Source organism: Coregonus lavaretus, assembly GCF_964263955.1.
Source record: "Coregonus lavaretus genome assembly, contig: HAP1_SCAFFOLD_1302, whole genome shotgun sequence".
NCBI lineage: Eukaryota > Metazoa > Chordata > Actinopteri > Salmoniformes > Salmonidae > Coregonus > Coregonus lavaretus.
In genome coordinates, this window is record NW_028158323.1 from 45034 (window position 1) to 61931 (window position 16898).

Here is a 16898-nt window from a genome sequence, read left to right on the forward strand (position 1 = left end):
ACAATTCATCATTTCATATTGCCGTGCACTGGTTTAAGCATGTCAGCATACATGTCGTGACACATTGACCAACCTAAAAGCAAGTCCGAATGGAAGAAACTGACACAGAACATAACTTGACGCTGGATTTAAGGTCTATGAGTTGAGCAAAAAAAATTACGTCGGATTTACATGTAGGTTGGAAGTTGAGCAATTTCAATTGAGAATAACTTTCCGTTTATTTTATCGAATAGACAGCCCGTTTCATCCAACTTACCGTAAGATTTGTTAGGTACTTAACCGAATTTTTAAGACAGCAAACCATCTATAAACGCTGTACCTCAAGACTACCACCCGAGGGTCCTGTGAAGTCCTGTGATGTTGAAGCGCTCGAACCACCGCAGACCACAAGATGGCGCCAAATTACTGGACATTAAAATAAATGTGGAAGGTGTGTCCTGTATGTGCCACAAACATGAAGTACATGTAAAGAAATGTACAGCAAACACAGGACTAATGGTGTGGTTTCTTTACCAATGTTAGTGGTGTGAAACTACTTGGCATTTTTTTTTATAGAACAAAATGCAAAAAAACGGTTAAAAATGTGAGCTTCTACTAGAAAAAGGATGGGCAAAATGGACCCTTCCAGGTCAATGGATGAACCAACACACAGACGGTCCAGATGAGCTCAACCATGTTATGTTTGGCAACTTTTAAATCTTTCATATTGATCAGCACTCACATGGAATACATATTCTTTGTAAATGGTCATTATAAAGCCGTAATTAGGGGCTGGTTTGTAGCAAATCTGTGGCACGGCCTAAATATTCTCTCAACATTTCTGAACGTTTACTGATAACTGCTCGCATAATATCCACCGACAATTTCCCCCTCCTGCAAAACATTATGCAATCCAACTTGTGGTTCAGAGAATTTGTTCCATCATTCACGTCAAACTGCAGGCCAGAAGTAACACAAATCAATTATTTGCCAAACAATGAAAAAAATGTAAACTCAAACAAAATGGCTTTTCTATAATTCGAAATTTTATTCTCCCGCACGAAGTGAAAACAAGGTTATTTCCTTTTAGAAGAAGGTGTTTGGTCTCTTGGTGGTGAAGCGGGGTTTGTGCTGACGACGCAGGACCCTGTGGGGCAGCGGGAACTTGATCTTGGAGTCCTAAAGGAGGAGGACAAGAGATGTTTAGGCATGTTATTTCATCTGGGGAGGCAGAAGAAATGCACGCCTGGTTCGGCGAGGCGCTGGCTAGCGGAGCAGAACGCAAAGGAGCTCAGATGCAATAATTGAACAACAACGTTTTGAAACGTTAAAAATGATTGCATCCGAGCTCCTAGCATTTCCATTAGGAAAACAAGGCTCACATCGCCGCCGCCGCCATGCTAACACTAGCTGGGTTTATTTGAACAGCAGAAACCTACATAGCTACAATCATTTTAAAACCTCGTAGAAATATATACAACTAAGGGGGTTAGAGATTAGACAATGAATTTACAACACCAACATAATTTTACAAACTGTAGCATGACCATGTATCCAGGTTCTAAACCGCCAGGTTTTAAGACTGGGAACATTAAAATCTGGAAGAGGAATCTGGTGTTTTGTCTGGCAGGTTTTTATCCGGAGCTGACCGATAGAGAGCCAGACCAGAGAGAGACCTGCGGTACATTATACTCAGTTCAACAGCAAGACACCGTGGTACATTATACTCAGTCACACAGCAAGACACCGTGGTACATTATACTCAGTTAAACAGCAAGACACAGCGGTACATTATACTCAGTTAAATAGCAAGACACCGTGGTACATTATACTCAGTTAAACAGCAAGACACAGTGGTACATTATACTCAGTTAAACAGCAAGACACCGTGGTACATTATACTCAGTTAAACAGCAAGACACCGTGGTACATTATACTCAGTCAAACAGCAAGACACCGTGGTACATTATACTCAGTTAAACAGCAAGACACCGCGGTACATTATACTCAGTCAAACAGCAAGACACCGTGGTACATTATACTCAGTTAAACAGCAAGACACAATACCATTTTCAAACGGAGTCAATTAGCAGACGCTCTTATCCAGAGCGACTTACAGGAGCAATTGGGGTTAAGTGCCTTGCTCAAGGGCACATCGACAGATATTTCACCTAGCCAGCTTGGGGATTCAAACCAGCAACCTTTCCGTTACCACTCTTAACCGCTAGGCTACCCGCCCCGACAGTCTATTCATTATCAATTTGGTGAAACTTAAAATATCCCCACTGTGACTAAAACGACTGACAGACATGTTGGAAACTACTATTGCACTGCTACGGTGCCTTTAGAAACTATTCACACCATTGACTTTTTGTTACGTTACAAAGTGGGATTCAAATGGATTTTTTTGTCAACAGTCTACACAGAATACTCTTAATGTCAAAGTGGAAGAAATATTCTAAACATTGGTTACAAAGAAATAAAACACTAATATATATATGTTGATTAGTTAAGTATTCAACCCCCTGAGTCAATACGTTAGAATCACCTTTGCCCCAAACATAACAGGTAGCTTAGTGGTTAAGAGCGTTGTGCCAGTAACCGAAAGGTCGCTGGTTCTAATCCCGAGCCGACTAGGTGAAAAATCTGTCGATGTGCCCTTGAGCAAGGCACTGAACCCTAATTGCTCCTGTAAGTTGCTCTGGATAAGAGCGTATTCAGGACAAAGTTAATTTCTTTGCCACATTTTTTGAATTGTTGCAAACAGGATGCACATTTTTTTATATTTTTTATTCTGATACGCCATCAAAAGTGTTATTAATAACGTCACCATTTGCAAAGGGATAGTCAATGTCTACCTTTTGTATTTATTTCTACCCATCTCCCAATATTATTATTATCCACCAATAGGTGCCCTTCTTCGCCAGACATTAGAAAACCCCCCTGAGCTTTGTGGTTGAATCTGTGTTTGAAATTCACTGCTCGACTGGGGGACCTTACAGGTAATTGTACGTGTGGGGTACAGAGATGAGGTAGTCATTCAACCCCATTACTCCACACAGTAAGTCCATGCAACTTATTATGTGACTAGTTAAGCAAAGTTGTACTCTTTAACATATTTATTAATTAGGCTTGCCATAAATAAAAAAAGGGGTTGAATACTTACTGACTCAAGACATATCAGCTTTTCATTTTTAATTTGTAAAAAAATATCTAAAAACATAATCAATAAAGCACCAACAGTAATTGATATATGGTGTGTGTGTTGACTTACGTGGAACTGCTTGATGGCAGGTCTGCGGCATTTGTTGGCAGCGATCTCCTGGACCTTCATGATGTGGATGGAGTGAGCACGGGCACGATGGCGAGCACCCATGTCACGATCTGGAGAACACGGGGGACAAACGTTAAAAAATAAACACAACGCCACCCAACTGCCCTCCTGGAAGACAGGCCAATGCCACCCAACTGGCCTCCTGGAAGACAGGCCAATGCCACCCAACTGGCCTCCTGGAAGACAGGCCAATGCCACCCAACTGCCCTCCTGGAAGACAGGCCAATGCCACCCAACTGGCCTCCTGGAAGACAGGCCAATGCCACCCAACTGCCCTCCTGGAAGACAGGCCAATGCCACCCAACTGCCCTCCCGGAAGACAGGCCAATGCCACCCAACTGCCCTCCCGGAAGACAGGCCAATGCCACCCAACTGCCCTCCCGGAAGACAGGCCAATGCCACCCAACTGCCCTCCCGGAAGACAGGCCAATGCCACCCAACTGCCCTCCCGGAAGACAGGCCAATGCCACCCAACTGGCCTCCTGGAAGACAGGCCAATGCCACCCAACTGGCCTCCTGGAAGACAGGCCAATGCCACCCAACTGGCCTCCTGGAAGACAGGCCAATGCCACCCAACTGGCCTCCTGGAAGACAGGCCAATGCCACCCAACTGGCCTCCTGGAAGACAGGCCAATGCCACCCAACTGGCCTCCTGGAAGACAGGCCAATGCCACCCAACTGCCCTCCTGGAAGACAGGCCAATGCCACCCAACTGCCCTCCTGGAAGACAGGCCAATGCCACCCAACTGCCCTCCCGGAAGACAGGCCAATGCCACCCAACTGCCCTCCTGGAAGACAGGCCAATGCCACCCAACTGGCCTCCTGGAAGACAGGCCAATGCCACCCAACTGCCCTCCTGGAAGACAGGCCAATGCCACCCAACTGCCCTCCTGGAAGACAGGCCAATGCCACCCAACTGGCCTCCTGGAAGACAGGCCAATGCCACCCAACTGGCCTCCTGGAAGACAGGCCAATGCCACCCAACTGGCCTCCTGGAAGACAGGCCAATGCCACCCAACTGGCCTCCTGGAAGACAGGCCAATGCCACCCAACTGGCCTCCTGGAAGACAGGCCAATGCCACCCAACTGGCCTCCTGGAAGACAGGCCAATGCCACCCAACTGGCCTCCTGGAAGACAGGCCAATGCCACCCAACTGGCCTCCTGGAAGACAGGCCAATGCCACCCAACTGGCCTCCTGGAAGACAGGCCAATGCCACCCAACTGGCCTCCTGGAAGACAGGCCAATGCCACCCAACTGCCCTCCTGGAAGACAGGCCAATGCCACCCAACTGCCCTCCTGGAAGACAGGCCAAGTTACTATTTACCCCCAAGAAAGTTCTATCAAGACCTTTAAGGAGGGCAAATTAATGTCTCCTCTATTTTCCCCCCCACCACTGAGCAAATTTCAGGTCTGCTGAGCTCACACTTGAACTTTGTGAAAAATCTGTGCAACTTCCGGCGCGCGTTTACTGTGAACACAGAGGCTGTGTACACCGACTTTTGGAAGAAGAAAAAAAATATGTAGGGATTGACATTAATCTGTTTATTGACTTCAGACAAGGAGGTGACTGAAAATGTATTGTTTGATGCAAGAAACCACTTTACAAAATAAAATGAATGATTCCCACACCATTAATTACAAAGAATCAGACAAATTATACTACTTTGGGAGGTCACGTCAGGTACATGCAGGTTATCGTAGACCTTTGGGAGGTCACGTCAAGTACACGTCTCAAAGCTTTTAAGAGTGGATCGTAGAACCGTGGTTTCACTTTCCATTAGCATGTGTAGCTGGTGAAAGGCAACGAGGTTCTGATGGTTTGATTTCTGACACGTGACAAGATAATACACAGTAGGATTGTAAAGGATCTCCAGCCAGGGCTCCAGCCATTCATTTGGTTCGCTAACTTGCTAGCTAAGACGTCAAGATCAAGCCTCTTGGTTAAAGGAGAGATAATCAACCTCCTCCTGTATCAAGATCCCTGTTGCCTAAATTGTTTGCTGCGTCCCAATGCACATTGTGCTAGCTCAACGTTTACACCGTTAACTCTACAGATCTACAGCAGATACAAGTTTTTTAAAAAATTTTTTACTAACATCTATCATAAAGGAACCATCTAATAATGATCACAGATCTTAAAATGTCTGTCCAATGCATCAATGAGTTAATCCAGTGTACAACAGGCCCGACAGACTGCATCAATGGGTTAATCCAGTGTACCACAGGCCCGAAAGACTGCATCAATGGGTTAATCCAGTGTACCACAGGCCCGAAAGACTGCATCAATGGGTTAATCCAGTGTACCACAGGCCCGAAAGACTGCATCAATGGGTTAATCCAGTGTACCACAGGCCCGAAAGACTGCATCAATGGGTTAATCCAGTGTACCACAGGCCTGGAAGCCGGTCAGACAGACTGCAGGACACGGGGCCACAGCGGGGCGTACTTACAGCACTGGGTGACGGCTGCAGAGGTGGTCAGGTCTCTGTATTCTCTGTACATGTTGTGGGTTCCACTACGGGAGTCGTAACGCAACCAGATGCCAAAGTTCTTCACCTTCAGAGGAGTCTTCTCGTGCACCTGAGACAAGAGGTGGGGGGGGGAACAAGAGGTATCATTAGACAAGAAAGGTTCAACTTCACAGAATGAGACAACTTCCTGACTGACACCTACATGGTAAACAGGAAGTTGTCTCACTCTGTAAGGTTTAACCTGACTGACACCTAAATGGTAAACAGGAAGTTGTCTCATTCTGTAAGGTTTTAACGTGACTGACACCTACAGGCCAGTGGGATAAAGATGAAGTACATATAACAAATCGGTCCGGTACTAGCATTTTGTTACACTCGGTACCTCTGTCAAAATGGGTCTCGCGCGATTGAGAGGTTCAAGTCTATCAGCGCAGCCCCTTTACAGCGAAGAGCAAATGGATTTAACGCTGCACAGAAATTAACATTTGAATAATGCAACACGGCATGTAGAAATGTTAACTGTTCGCAAAACAAATGTCCATACAGGCTCGAACACTTTTACAATACCGATCTCATCCATCTTTAATTGTAGGCTAACGCTCCTTGCTAGTTTACAGCTGAAGCAACACCAGTATACGACCCTGGTACTTTATGATAATACCCAAACCATAAAGCAAAATACGCTGATTTCAAAGCTGATTGTCATCAAAAATGTTATTAATTCACTTAGTCTACATCAACACCAAAAACTCATTCACTTAGTCTCCCACAAAGTCTCCTTCGCCTCCAGTCTGGTTTTCACTAGATTCCACAGCCACAAAGTCTCCTTCGCCTCCAGTCTGGTTTTCACTAGATGCCACAGCCACAAAGTCTCCTTCGCCTCCAGTCTGGTTTTCACTAGATTCCACAGCCACAAAGTCTCCCTCGCCTCCAGTCTGGTTTTCACTAGATTCCACAGCCACAAAGTCTCCCTCGCCTCCAGTCTGGTTTTCACTAGATTCCACAGCCACAAAGTCTCCCTCGCCTCCAGTCTGGTTTTCACTAGATTCCACAGCCACAAAGTCTCACTCGCCTCCAGTCTGGTTTTCACTAGATTCCACAGCCACAAAGTCTCACTCGCCTCCAGTCTGGTTTTCACTAGATTCCACAGCCACAAAGTCTCACTCGCCTCCAGTCTGGTTTTCACTAGATTCCACAGCCACAAAGTCTCACTTGCCTCCAGTCTGGTTTTCACTAGATTCCACAGCCACAAAGTCTCCCTCGGCCTCCAGTCTGGTTTTCACTAGATTCCACAGCCACAAAGTCTCCCTCGCCTCCAGTCTGGTTTTCACTAGATTCCACAGCCACAAAGTCTCACTAGCCTCCAGTCTGGTTTTCACTAGATTCCACAGCCACAAAGTCTCCCTCGCCTCCAGTCTGGTTTTCACTAGATTCCACAGCCACAAAGTCTCCCTCGCCTCCAGTCTGGTTTTCACTAGATTCCACAGCCACAAAGTCTCCCTCGCCTCCAGTCTGGTTTTCACTAGATGCCACAGCCACAAAGTCTAACTCGCCTCCAGTCTGGTTTTCACTAGATTCCACAGCCACAAAGTCTAACTCGCCTCCAGTCTGGTTTTCACTAGATTCCACAGCCACAAAGTCTCCCTCGCCTCCAGTCTGGTTTTCACAGCCACATTATGCCTTGCAATGAAGTCATTACTTTCTTAAAGAGACAGGCACACGTATAAAAGAAGAGATTGCTTCTATGCAAATGTTGATCAGTACAATAAAACAATGCTCTCCTAGCAGTTGCCAATAAAATAAGTCCTAAATGGAAGGGATTGTTTGTCATCTGCAGCCCCATGAAATCAGCTAAAATAAGCTCAATAACTCAACGCATGCACAAACTCCTATTGAATAATATGCATTCGCCTGTACTGTGAACAGACCTAGGCTACATTTTGATTTAATTAGTTTATCAATAGAGATTTAACTGTCAAATAAATGATTACCATTATGTTATGTAGTTAGATTGGTAAAAACAAAGTCAGATTGATTGCATAATTGACTCATGAATGCATACATGGATGTTCTAATGTGATAATATTGAAGATACCCAACGATTGACCACAGCAGCAGCGGAGCTCAGCCATCTGGATCCAAGTGCCATTCAGTGACTTTAGCTAATACGATTATCTTTATTAGTCGTATCGTTTTGGAATCGAGTATCGCGATGGTATGGAGTATCCTGAAACTAAACCTGGTGTCGAAGTCAAAATTCTGGTATCATGACAACACCTGTGTGCATGCATAGCATTTACTCACGTTTACCCTGAAAATGTCTAATTTTCCATTTCTACAGGTACACTGGGCCTACGGGAGAGTACCACCAGACAAACGATGCGGCGACTGATCTCCGTACAAATCTAATACCGTTCAGGCTTATCAACAGTTCCTTTTCTCCTGTAATCTCTCTAATGGACAGGGTCTTTAAACTACTTTATGTCTGTGTGTGCAACAGTAATACTTGCTCCCAGACAGACCAGTGAGGTCATCGATTCCCTGAATATAATAGTTTATTTGCACGTAATGAAATCTCAGTAAATAGAAAATAAACACGTTAAAAGATATGCATCCAATACTAGTGAAACTTGGCCGCCCATGCGTTTCTCACATCCCACCAGTGAGCCCACCCTGTCCCTGTGCTACCCACCAGGCCCACCCCACCAGTGAGCCCACCCTGTCCCTGTCCTACCCACCAGTGAGCCCACCCTGTCCCTGTGAACATGCTACCTACCAGGCCCATCCCACCAGTGAGCCCACCCTGTCCCTGTGAACATGCTACCTACCAGGCCCATCCCACCAGTGAGCCCACCCTGTCCCTGTGAACGTGCTACCCACCAGGCCGCAGTAGACCGTCTCTCCGTTGGCCTTCTTCATCTTCCTCAGCTGGGACACAAAGTACCAGAAGCGAGACTTGGCCACCACATGGTTAGGAGCGAAGATCCTCATGCGGTACAGAGGAGGGGTGGGGTTCTTAGCTGAGGGCAGGAGGCGCCCAACGACTTTGTACTCCCTAAGCTGTGAGGATGGAGCGGGGAGAGGAAGGAATGTGAGTAACATGCAATACAACTTCCATAGGACAATACAAGCTGGCCAAATATACCAGTTGCTAACTTTGACTATGACGGATACTGGATAAGACAAATATATAGCGAATATGTATTAAAATGTTGAACCTTGGATTCACTTTCAACGGCACATCAGCATCAGAGAAAGGCGACAAGGTACATCATGTTGATTTTAGCACACCTGACAAGATCATACCATTTATTTGATATGGACTTTGGGTTAGGATGCATTGCAATTCATAAATCTAACTAGAAAAAAAATGGGTAAATGAAATGTTAATACAATGCATGACATTTCCTACAGCCAACTGCAAGGATGTCGACATTACGTTTGCTTCATGTACCAGGACCAATCCCTTTCGCTAGGTAGCCAGCCAATCTTAGCCTATTAACTTAGATATTTTACAGTTCTGAATGACACTAGTTACTTATAGCCAACTACTACTTTTACTTAACAAACCAACTACTCGTTTCAGGATTGACAACAGGATTGCAGCGAACATGTTTCTGGAGAGGATAATTAGCTATGAGATGTGTATTTGTACTTGCTAACTGGCCAAGTTAGCCCGCTAGCGTTCGTGGCCTGTGCCCGGGCAGGTATATTGCAACTAGCTTACTAACGTTAGCAATCTAGGCTATTAGATACATGTTAGCTAGCACCTCACGGGCATTTCAACACACTTTGGGAAGACGTGTACAGAAGACAAATTGTTTTGAGAAAGGTGGCTGAATACATAGACGGGTAAATTTGTTTCGTTCACTGCTGCAACATATTTTTCCTAGCTAGCTGCACTGTTTCTCTTATCGGGGCCACATGGTCCAAAATCGCAAACGTGGACGCCATGTTACCGCCGCGGAGACTTCGGTTCTTATAAAAGCCGAAAATTCGAACTATTTATATCGACTTAGCGTGATGCGACTACATAAATCAAACGATTGTAACGGTATGTACACAAATCTGTCGATATATCTGTCTTTCTGCGACTTAAAAACGTGTAATAAACAATTTTACATACTGTGCCAGACGCCTTCATGGTGTCTCTCGCTGACTGCGAACTGGGAAAGAGGAAGTAGTAGGGCGGAGACTTCCGCACGTCAACTACAAAAGGGGCGGGATCAAATCATTTTCACTCCTCTGATTGGCTCGCCATCAAACAGCTCTTTATTAAGCAGTAATAACATTTTTCGACATTTACATTTTCGTCTTTTATCCAGAGCGACTTACAAATTGGTGCATTAACCTTATGATAGCCAGTGGGACCAACCACTTTACAATATATATATATATATAAAAAAAAAAAAAACTAATTAAAAATCGTTTATTAACGTTTATTTATATTTTAACTATGATTTTAGCAGTATCTTTGACATGGTCAACGACATTCAATATTTGGCTGTATCAGAGAGGAGGAGGAGTGCAACCCACCTCATATCTAATCAATTAGATTTATCTAATCAATCTGTGAGAGTAGTCAAGTGTTCCCTTTCAAAGCATTTCTGGAATTGTTATCAGAAGAGGGATTCCCAAAATATATAGCTAGCCGCAGACTTGTCATGAAGAAAATTAAGGTTTTAACGTTTTATTGAAAAAATAAAATATTTTGTGGGAGAACTTCTTCCTGTGGTCGTGACCCAACGAAGATGTGCCGTTCCCCATTTCCGTTTTAATCGACACGCTGTAAGAAATCGACTGAAGAAACTCCTGCTCTGTACCCTTTCGCCGAGTTAAACAGCCAAACTAGAAGTGCTTTTCTGGAGAATTCCTGACCATTTTGGGATGTACCGACGGACGGTGAGACGATGAGATAAAGTTAGCGATAAGGTGAGATATCATAAATATCGGTTTACTTCTGAATTTACTTTGCTGAACGGGCCTCGCAATGTGAGGGGCTGAGGCAAAAGCCTGCTGTTGATGCGCTAGGAAAAACAGTCGGCGTAGCTAGCTAATTTGATGTTGTGACGTGAGCCCTTTATCGAACCTATTCCCGAACTAAAGCCCCCTTTTTTGATAATCCAAGTATAAAACCTGTATTTATCGTTGATACCTTGTTTAGTTAAACGAAGCTAGCTAGCTATCCAGCTAACGTTATGCGACCGAGTCAGCACTCACTGCAGTGTCCCCCAACTTTTTGTGAGGAGTGGCTAGCCAGACACACAGATGTCCAGTCGGTATTTCGGTGCCACTGTCCAGCCGCTAGCGAGCTAACTAGCTAACGTTAGTCAATATTAGGGAGACAGGCAACTAGGTCAAAATAGCTTATTAGTCCTCGCAAGGCTGGCCTGCCCCAGACGGCATCCCGCGTCCTCAGAGCATGTGCAGACCAGCTGGCTGGAGTCTTTACGGACATATTCAATCTCTCCCCTATCCATACCCCTACTTGCTTCAAGATATCCACAATTGTTCCTGTACCCAAGAAAGCGAAAGTAACTGAACTAAATGACCAAAGCCCCCATAGCACTCACTTCTGTCATCATGAAGTGCTTTGAGGCAAGTTAAGGATCACATCACCTCCACCGTACCCCCTGGACCCACTGCAGTTTGCATACCGCCCCAACAGATGACTCAATCGCTGTCACATGCACACTGCCCAATCCCATCTGGTCAAGATGAATACCTATGTGAGAATGCTGTTCCATCGACTGCAGCTCAGCTTTCAACACCATAGTGCCCTCCAAGCTCATCACTGAGCTCTGGGTCCTGGGTCTGAACCCCGCCCTGTGCAACTGGGTGCTGGACTTCCTGACGGGCCGCCCCCAGGTGGTGAAGGTAGGCAACAACACCTCCGCCACGCTGATCCTCAACACTGTTGGCCCCACAAGAGTGCGTGCTCAGCCCCCTCCTGTACTCCCTGTTCACCCATGACTGCGTGGTCATGCATGTCTCCAATTCAATCATCAAGTTTGCAGACGACACAACAGTAGTAGGCCTGATTACCGACAACGACAAGACAGCCTACAGGGAGGAGGTGAGGGCTCTGGCGGAGTGGTGCCAGGAAAATAACTTCTTTACCTCAACAAAACGAAGGAGCTGATCGTGGACTTCAGGAGACCGCAGAGAGAGCACGCCCCTATCCACATCGATGGGACCACAATGGAGAGGGTGAAAAGCTTCCAAGTTCCTCAGCGCGCACATTTACATTTTAGTCATTTAGCAGACGCTCTTATCCAGAGCGACAGACAGTTAGTGAGTGCATACATTTTTTATACTGGCCCCACCCCCCGTGGGAATCGAACCCACAACCCTGGCGTTGCAAAGCGCCATGCTCTACCAACTGAGCTACACGAAATCCATTCACACAGACCGCGTGGTGAAGAAGGTGCAACAGAGCCTCCTGAGCCTGGCCCACAAGACCATCACGTACTTTTACAGACGCACCATTGAGAGCATCCTGTCGGGCTGTATCACCGCCTGGTACGGCAACTGCACCGTCCGCAACCGCAGGGCTCTCCAGAAGGTGGTGCGGTCATCCCAACGCATCACCGCGAGCACACTCCCTGCCATCCAGGACATCTACAGCACCCGGTGTCACGGGAAAGGCCAAGAAGATCATCATGGACCTCAGCCACCCGAACTACTGCCTGTTCCACCCCTCTAACATCTAGAAGGCAGAGACAGTACATGTGCATCAAAGCTGGGACAGAGAGACTGAATAACAGCTTCTATCTCCAGGCCACCTGTTAGTCACCGCCCAGTACTCTGCCCTGAACTTTAGTCACTGTTACTAGCCGGCTCCCACTCTACCCTGCACCTTAGACTGCTGCCCTATGTACATAGACATGGAACACTGGTCACTGTAATAATGTTTCCAGACTGTTTTACCCACTTTATATATGTATACTGTATTATAGTCAGGGCTCATCCTATATTTCTACTGCTGTCCACTTCATGTGTATATACTGTATTATAGTCACGGCTCATCCTATATAACTACTGCTGCACACCTGTGTTTATTATATAGAGGGGAGAGGCCAGTTACAGGGTCTGTCTGGCCCTCCCGTCAACACCTCTATGTTTGTGTTGACTCAGCGTTACTCTGTGTGTGTCAGACAAACAATATTAGCCACACACTGACACTTGCAGTGCCATGCAGGTCACTACACTGCTGTGCTAGCTAGCTACTGTTGTTCACCTGTCCTGGGCATGCTGGTCAGCTGCCACGGAGTCAATGAAACAATCACACAAGTCCCGTGTAGCTCAGTTGGTAGAGCATGGCGCTTGCAACGCCAGGATTGTGGGTTCGATTCCCATGGGGGGCCAGTATGGATAAAATAAAATAAAATATGTATGCACTCACTAACTGTAAGTCGCTCTGGATAAGAGCGTCTGCTAAATGACAAAAAAAAAAAAAAAACTCAACAGCACCACTAGCTAAGAAGGGTACGCTAGCTCTATACTAAGAAGTGTACGCTAGCTCTATGCTAAGAAGTGTACGCTAGCTCTATGCTAAGAAGTGTACGCTAGCTCTATGCTAAGAAGTGTACGCTAGCTCTATGCTAAGAAGTGTACGCTAGCTCTATGCTAAGAAGTGTACGCTAGCTCTATGCTAAGAAGTGTACGCTAGCTCTATACTAAGAAGTGTACACTAGCTCTATAAAGTGTAAATGTTACAGTGGTTATGTAAGTTGTCAATTTGTCTTTAGCTATTATCATGCCTGCTATTTGGTTAACAGGTGTATGTGAATGCATTCCATAGATTACAATGGGTTTCAAATCTGGCAGATTTCCACGTCATCATTCTTCATCCTTGTGTGTGTGAGAATCCATAACAGTATTCAGTAAATTATCTCGCAGACTTTCAAATCATTATTATTATTATTATTAGAGATGGGGGGAAAAATGTGTAGTTCCATATAGGGATATTATTTTTGACGATGTATTGTTTTGACAATCGCAATATTATTTTTGCCCTAGTTGGCTGTACCTGCACCAAAACTCAAGTATGTTTCCTTCATAGCTTGTTCTCCGTCTTCTTTTTAAATAGTGAGCCAATTTGTTTTCAGCACTTTTTTTTTATTTCCATGACTGATCAAAACTTGTTTTCTTGGGCCTCCCGAGTGCAGCGGTCTAAGGCACTGCATCGCAGTGCTTGAGGCGTCACTACAGACCCGGGTTCGATCCCAGGCTGTGTCACAGGCCATGACCTGGAGACCCATGATTTCCTTGTCCCATAGCGCTCTAGCGACTCCTTGTGGCGGGCCGGGCGCCTGCAAGCTGGCTTCGGTCACCAGCTGGACGGTGTTTCCTCTGACACATTGGTGCGGCTGGCTTCCGGGTTAAGCGAGCAGTGTGTCAAGAAGCAGTGCGGCTTGGCAGGGTCGCCCCTCTCCTGAAATTGGGGAGAAAAAGGGGTAAAAGTACCAACAAATAATAATTTAAAAATAAATAAATAAAAACGTATTTTCTCATGGCTCCCTCTTGTCGCTCTGCAGACAGTGTTTTTCCTATTTTGTTGCTTTACAACCTGTAATTTTAAATGGATTTTTATTTAATGTAATGGACATACACAAAATAAATTGGTGAATTGAAATGAAAAAAGTAACTTGTTTCAAAAAAATCGAGGTGATGGTCATGATGTGTGCATATGAAGCCCCTTAAATAAGATCTGGTGCAACCAATTACCTTCAGAAGTCACATAATTAGTTAAATAAAGTCCACCTGTGTGCAATCTAAGTGTCACATGATCTCAGTGTATATATACACCTGTTCTGAAAGGCCCCAGAGTCAGCAACACCACTAAGCAAGGGGCACCACCAAGCAAGCGGCACCATGAAGACCAAGGAGCTCTCCAAACAGGTCAGGGACAAAGTTGTGGAGAAGTACAGATCAGGGTTGGGTTATAAAAAAATATCAGAAACTTTGATCAAGTTTTCTGTTTTTTTTGTCTTATTTCTTGTTTGTTTCACAAGAAAAATATTTTACATCTTCAAAGTGGTAGGCATGTTGTGTAAATCAAATGATACAACCCCCCCAAAAAAATCAGGTTGTAAGGCAACAAAATAGGAAAAATGCCAAGGGGGGGTGAATACTTTCGCAAGCCACTGTATGGTGAGCAATATATTTGGAACATCAAATCGCAATACATATAGAATCGCAATACATATAGAGTCGTGAGAATCGCAATACACATCGTATTGGCAACTAAGTACGGTGATAATATGGTATTGTGAGGTCCCTTGGCGATTCCCAGCCCTGTTATTGTTGTTGTTATTGTAGATGTGCTTGGCCTGCTGGAGGGCAGCAGCAGCAGAAGACAGTGAAACTACGGTGGAGAGGAGTAGCAGCTCACCCTCTCATGGCCTGCCAGTAGCAGCAGACAGTGAATCTACAGCGGAGAGGAGTAGCAGCTCACCCTCTCATGGCCTGCCAGTCTGTCTCCATCATCAATATGGACGAGCAGGCCCTGCTGGGGCTCAACCCAAACGCAGACGCCTGCTATAGGCAGAAGGTAGGTCTCATTACACTGTGTGCGGACGCCTGCTATAGGCAGAAGGTATGTCTCATTACACTGTGTGTGTGCAGTTCATTCATGTGCTCCTAGATGACAACTCTTGCGGATCCTAAACTCATTGGTTCCTGGAAATGATTCTTAGACCCATGTTTTTTTATTATTTTTTTTACCTTTATTTGACGAGGCAAGTCAGTTAAGAACAAATTCTTATTTACAATGACGGCCTACACTGGCCAAACCCGGACGACGCTGGGCCAATTGTGCGCCGCCCTATGGGACTCCCAATCACGGGCCGGTTGTGATACAGCCTGGAATCGAACCAGGGGGTCTGTAGTGACGCCTCAAGCACTGAGATCAAATCAAATCAAATCAAATTTTATTGGTCACATGCGCCGAATACAACAGGTGCAGACATTACAGTGAAATGCTTACTTACAGCCCTTAACCAACAGTGCATTTATTTTAAACAAAAAAAGTAAGAATAAAACAACAACAAAAAAGTGTTGAGAAAAAAAAGAGCAGAAGTAAAAAATAAAGTGACAGTAGGGAGGCTATATATACAATAGAATAAAGTGACAGTAGGGAGGCTATATATACAGGGGGGTACCGTTGCATAGTCAATGTGCGGGGGCACCGGCTAGTTGAGGTAATATGTACATGTGGGTAGAGTTAAAGTGACTATGCATAAATACTTAACAGAGTAGCAGCAGCGTAAAAAGGATGGGGTGGGGGGGCAGTGCAAATAGTCCGGGTAGCCATGATTAGCTGTTCAGGAGTCTTATGGCTTGGGGGTAGAAGCTGTTGAGAAGTCTTTTGGACCTAGACTTGGCACTCCGGTACCGCTTGCCGTGCGGTAGCAGAGAGAACAGTCTATGACTAGGGTGACTGGAGTCTTTGACAATTTTGAGGGCCTTCCTCTGACACCGCCTGGTATAGAGGTCCTGGATGGCAGGGAGCTTTGCCCCAGTGATGTACTGGGCCGTACGCACTACCCTCTGTAGTGCCTTGCGGTCAGAGGCCAAGCAGTTGCCATACCAGGCGGTGATGCAACCAGTCAGGATGCTCTCGATGGTGCAGCTGTAGAATTTTTTGAGGATCTGAGGACCCATGCCAAATCTTTTTAGTCTCCTGAGGGGGAATAGGCTTTGTCGTGCCCTCTTCACGACTGTCTTGGTGTGTTTGGACCATGATAGTTCGTTGGTGATGTGGACACCAAGGAACTTGAAGCTCTCAACCTGTTCCACTACAGCCCCGTCGATGAGAATGGGGGCGTGCTCAGTCCTCTTTTTTTTCCTGTAGTCCACAATCATCTCCTTTGTCTTGGTCACGTTGAGGGAGAGGTTGTTGTCCTGGCACCACACGGCCAGATCTCTGACCTCCTCCCTATAGGCTGTCTCATCGTTGTCGGTGATCAGGCCTACCACTGTTGTGTCGTCGGCAAACTTAATGATGGTGTTGGAGTCGTGCCTGGCCATGCAGTCATGGGTGAACAGAGAGTACAGGAGGGGACTGAGCACGCACCCCTGAGGGGCCCCCGTGTTGAGGATCAGTGT

General features: G+C 45.7%; 2 protein-coding genes across 3 annotated transcripts in view; one reads left to right on the forward strand and one right to left on the reverse strand.

Moving 5' to 3' along the window:
* Positions 1-1003: 1003 nt before the first annotated feature.
* Positions 1004-9961, reverse strand: LOC311124164 (large ribosomal subunit protein eL20). Its single transcript, XM_084198361.1, has 5 exons — positions 9913-9961; positions 8667-8846; positions 5766-5895; positions 3254-3363; positions 1004-1158 (listed from the first exon to the last, which is right to left on the reverse strand). Exons 1-5 carry the CDS (start codon positions 9928-9930, stop codon positions 1066-1068), a joined length of 531 nt encoding a protein of 176 aa, XP_084054487.1. The 5' UTR covers positions 9931-9961; the 3' UTR covers positions 1004-1065.
* A 608-nt stretch (positions 9962-10569) lies between these two features.
* LOC311124163 (exportin-T) overlaps positions 10570-16898 on the forward strand; it is a 54545-nt gene continuing 48216 nt past the window's right edge. For both annotated transcript variants that reach the window (XM_084198359.1, XM_084198360.1), the window contains exons 1-2: positions 10570-10718; positions 15111-15342. In XM_084198359.1, coding sequence (XP_084054485.1) covers positions 15253-15342 — 90 coding nt within the window. In that variant the 5' untranslated portion in view covers positions 10570-10718; positions 15111-15252. The remainder of the gene's footprint in view (positions 10719-15110; positions 15343-16898) is intronic.

What these genes read in the sequence shown, in the direction of transcription:
- LOC311124164 (XM_084198361.1), bottom strand. An exon ending in AGACGGTCTACTGCGGCCTG is followed by an intron (nt 5,896 to 8,666) that starts GTGGGTAGCACG and finishes CTCTTGTCTCAG; the next exon opens with GTGCACGAGAAGACTCCTCT. An exon ending in TGCAGCCGTCACCCAGTGCT is followed by an intron (nt 3,364 to 5,765) that starts GTAAGTACGCCC and finishes CGTGTTCTCCAG; the next exon opens with ATCGTGACATGGGTGCTCGC.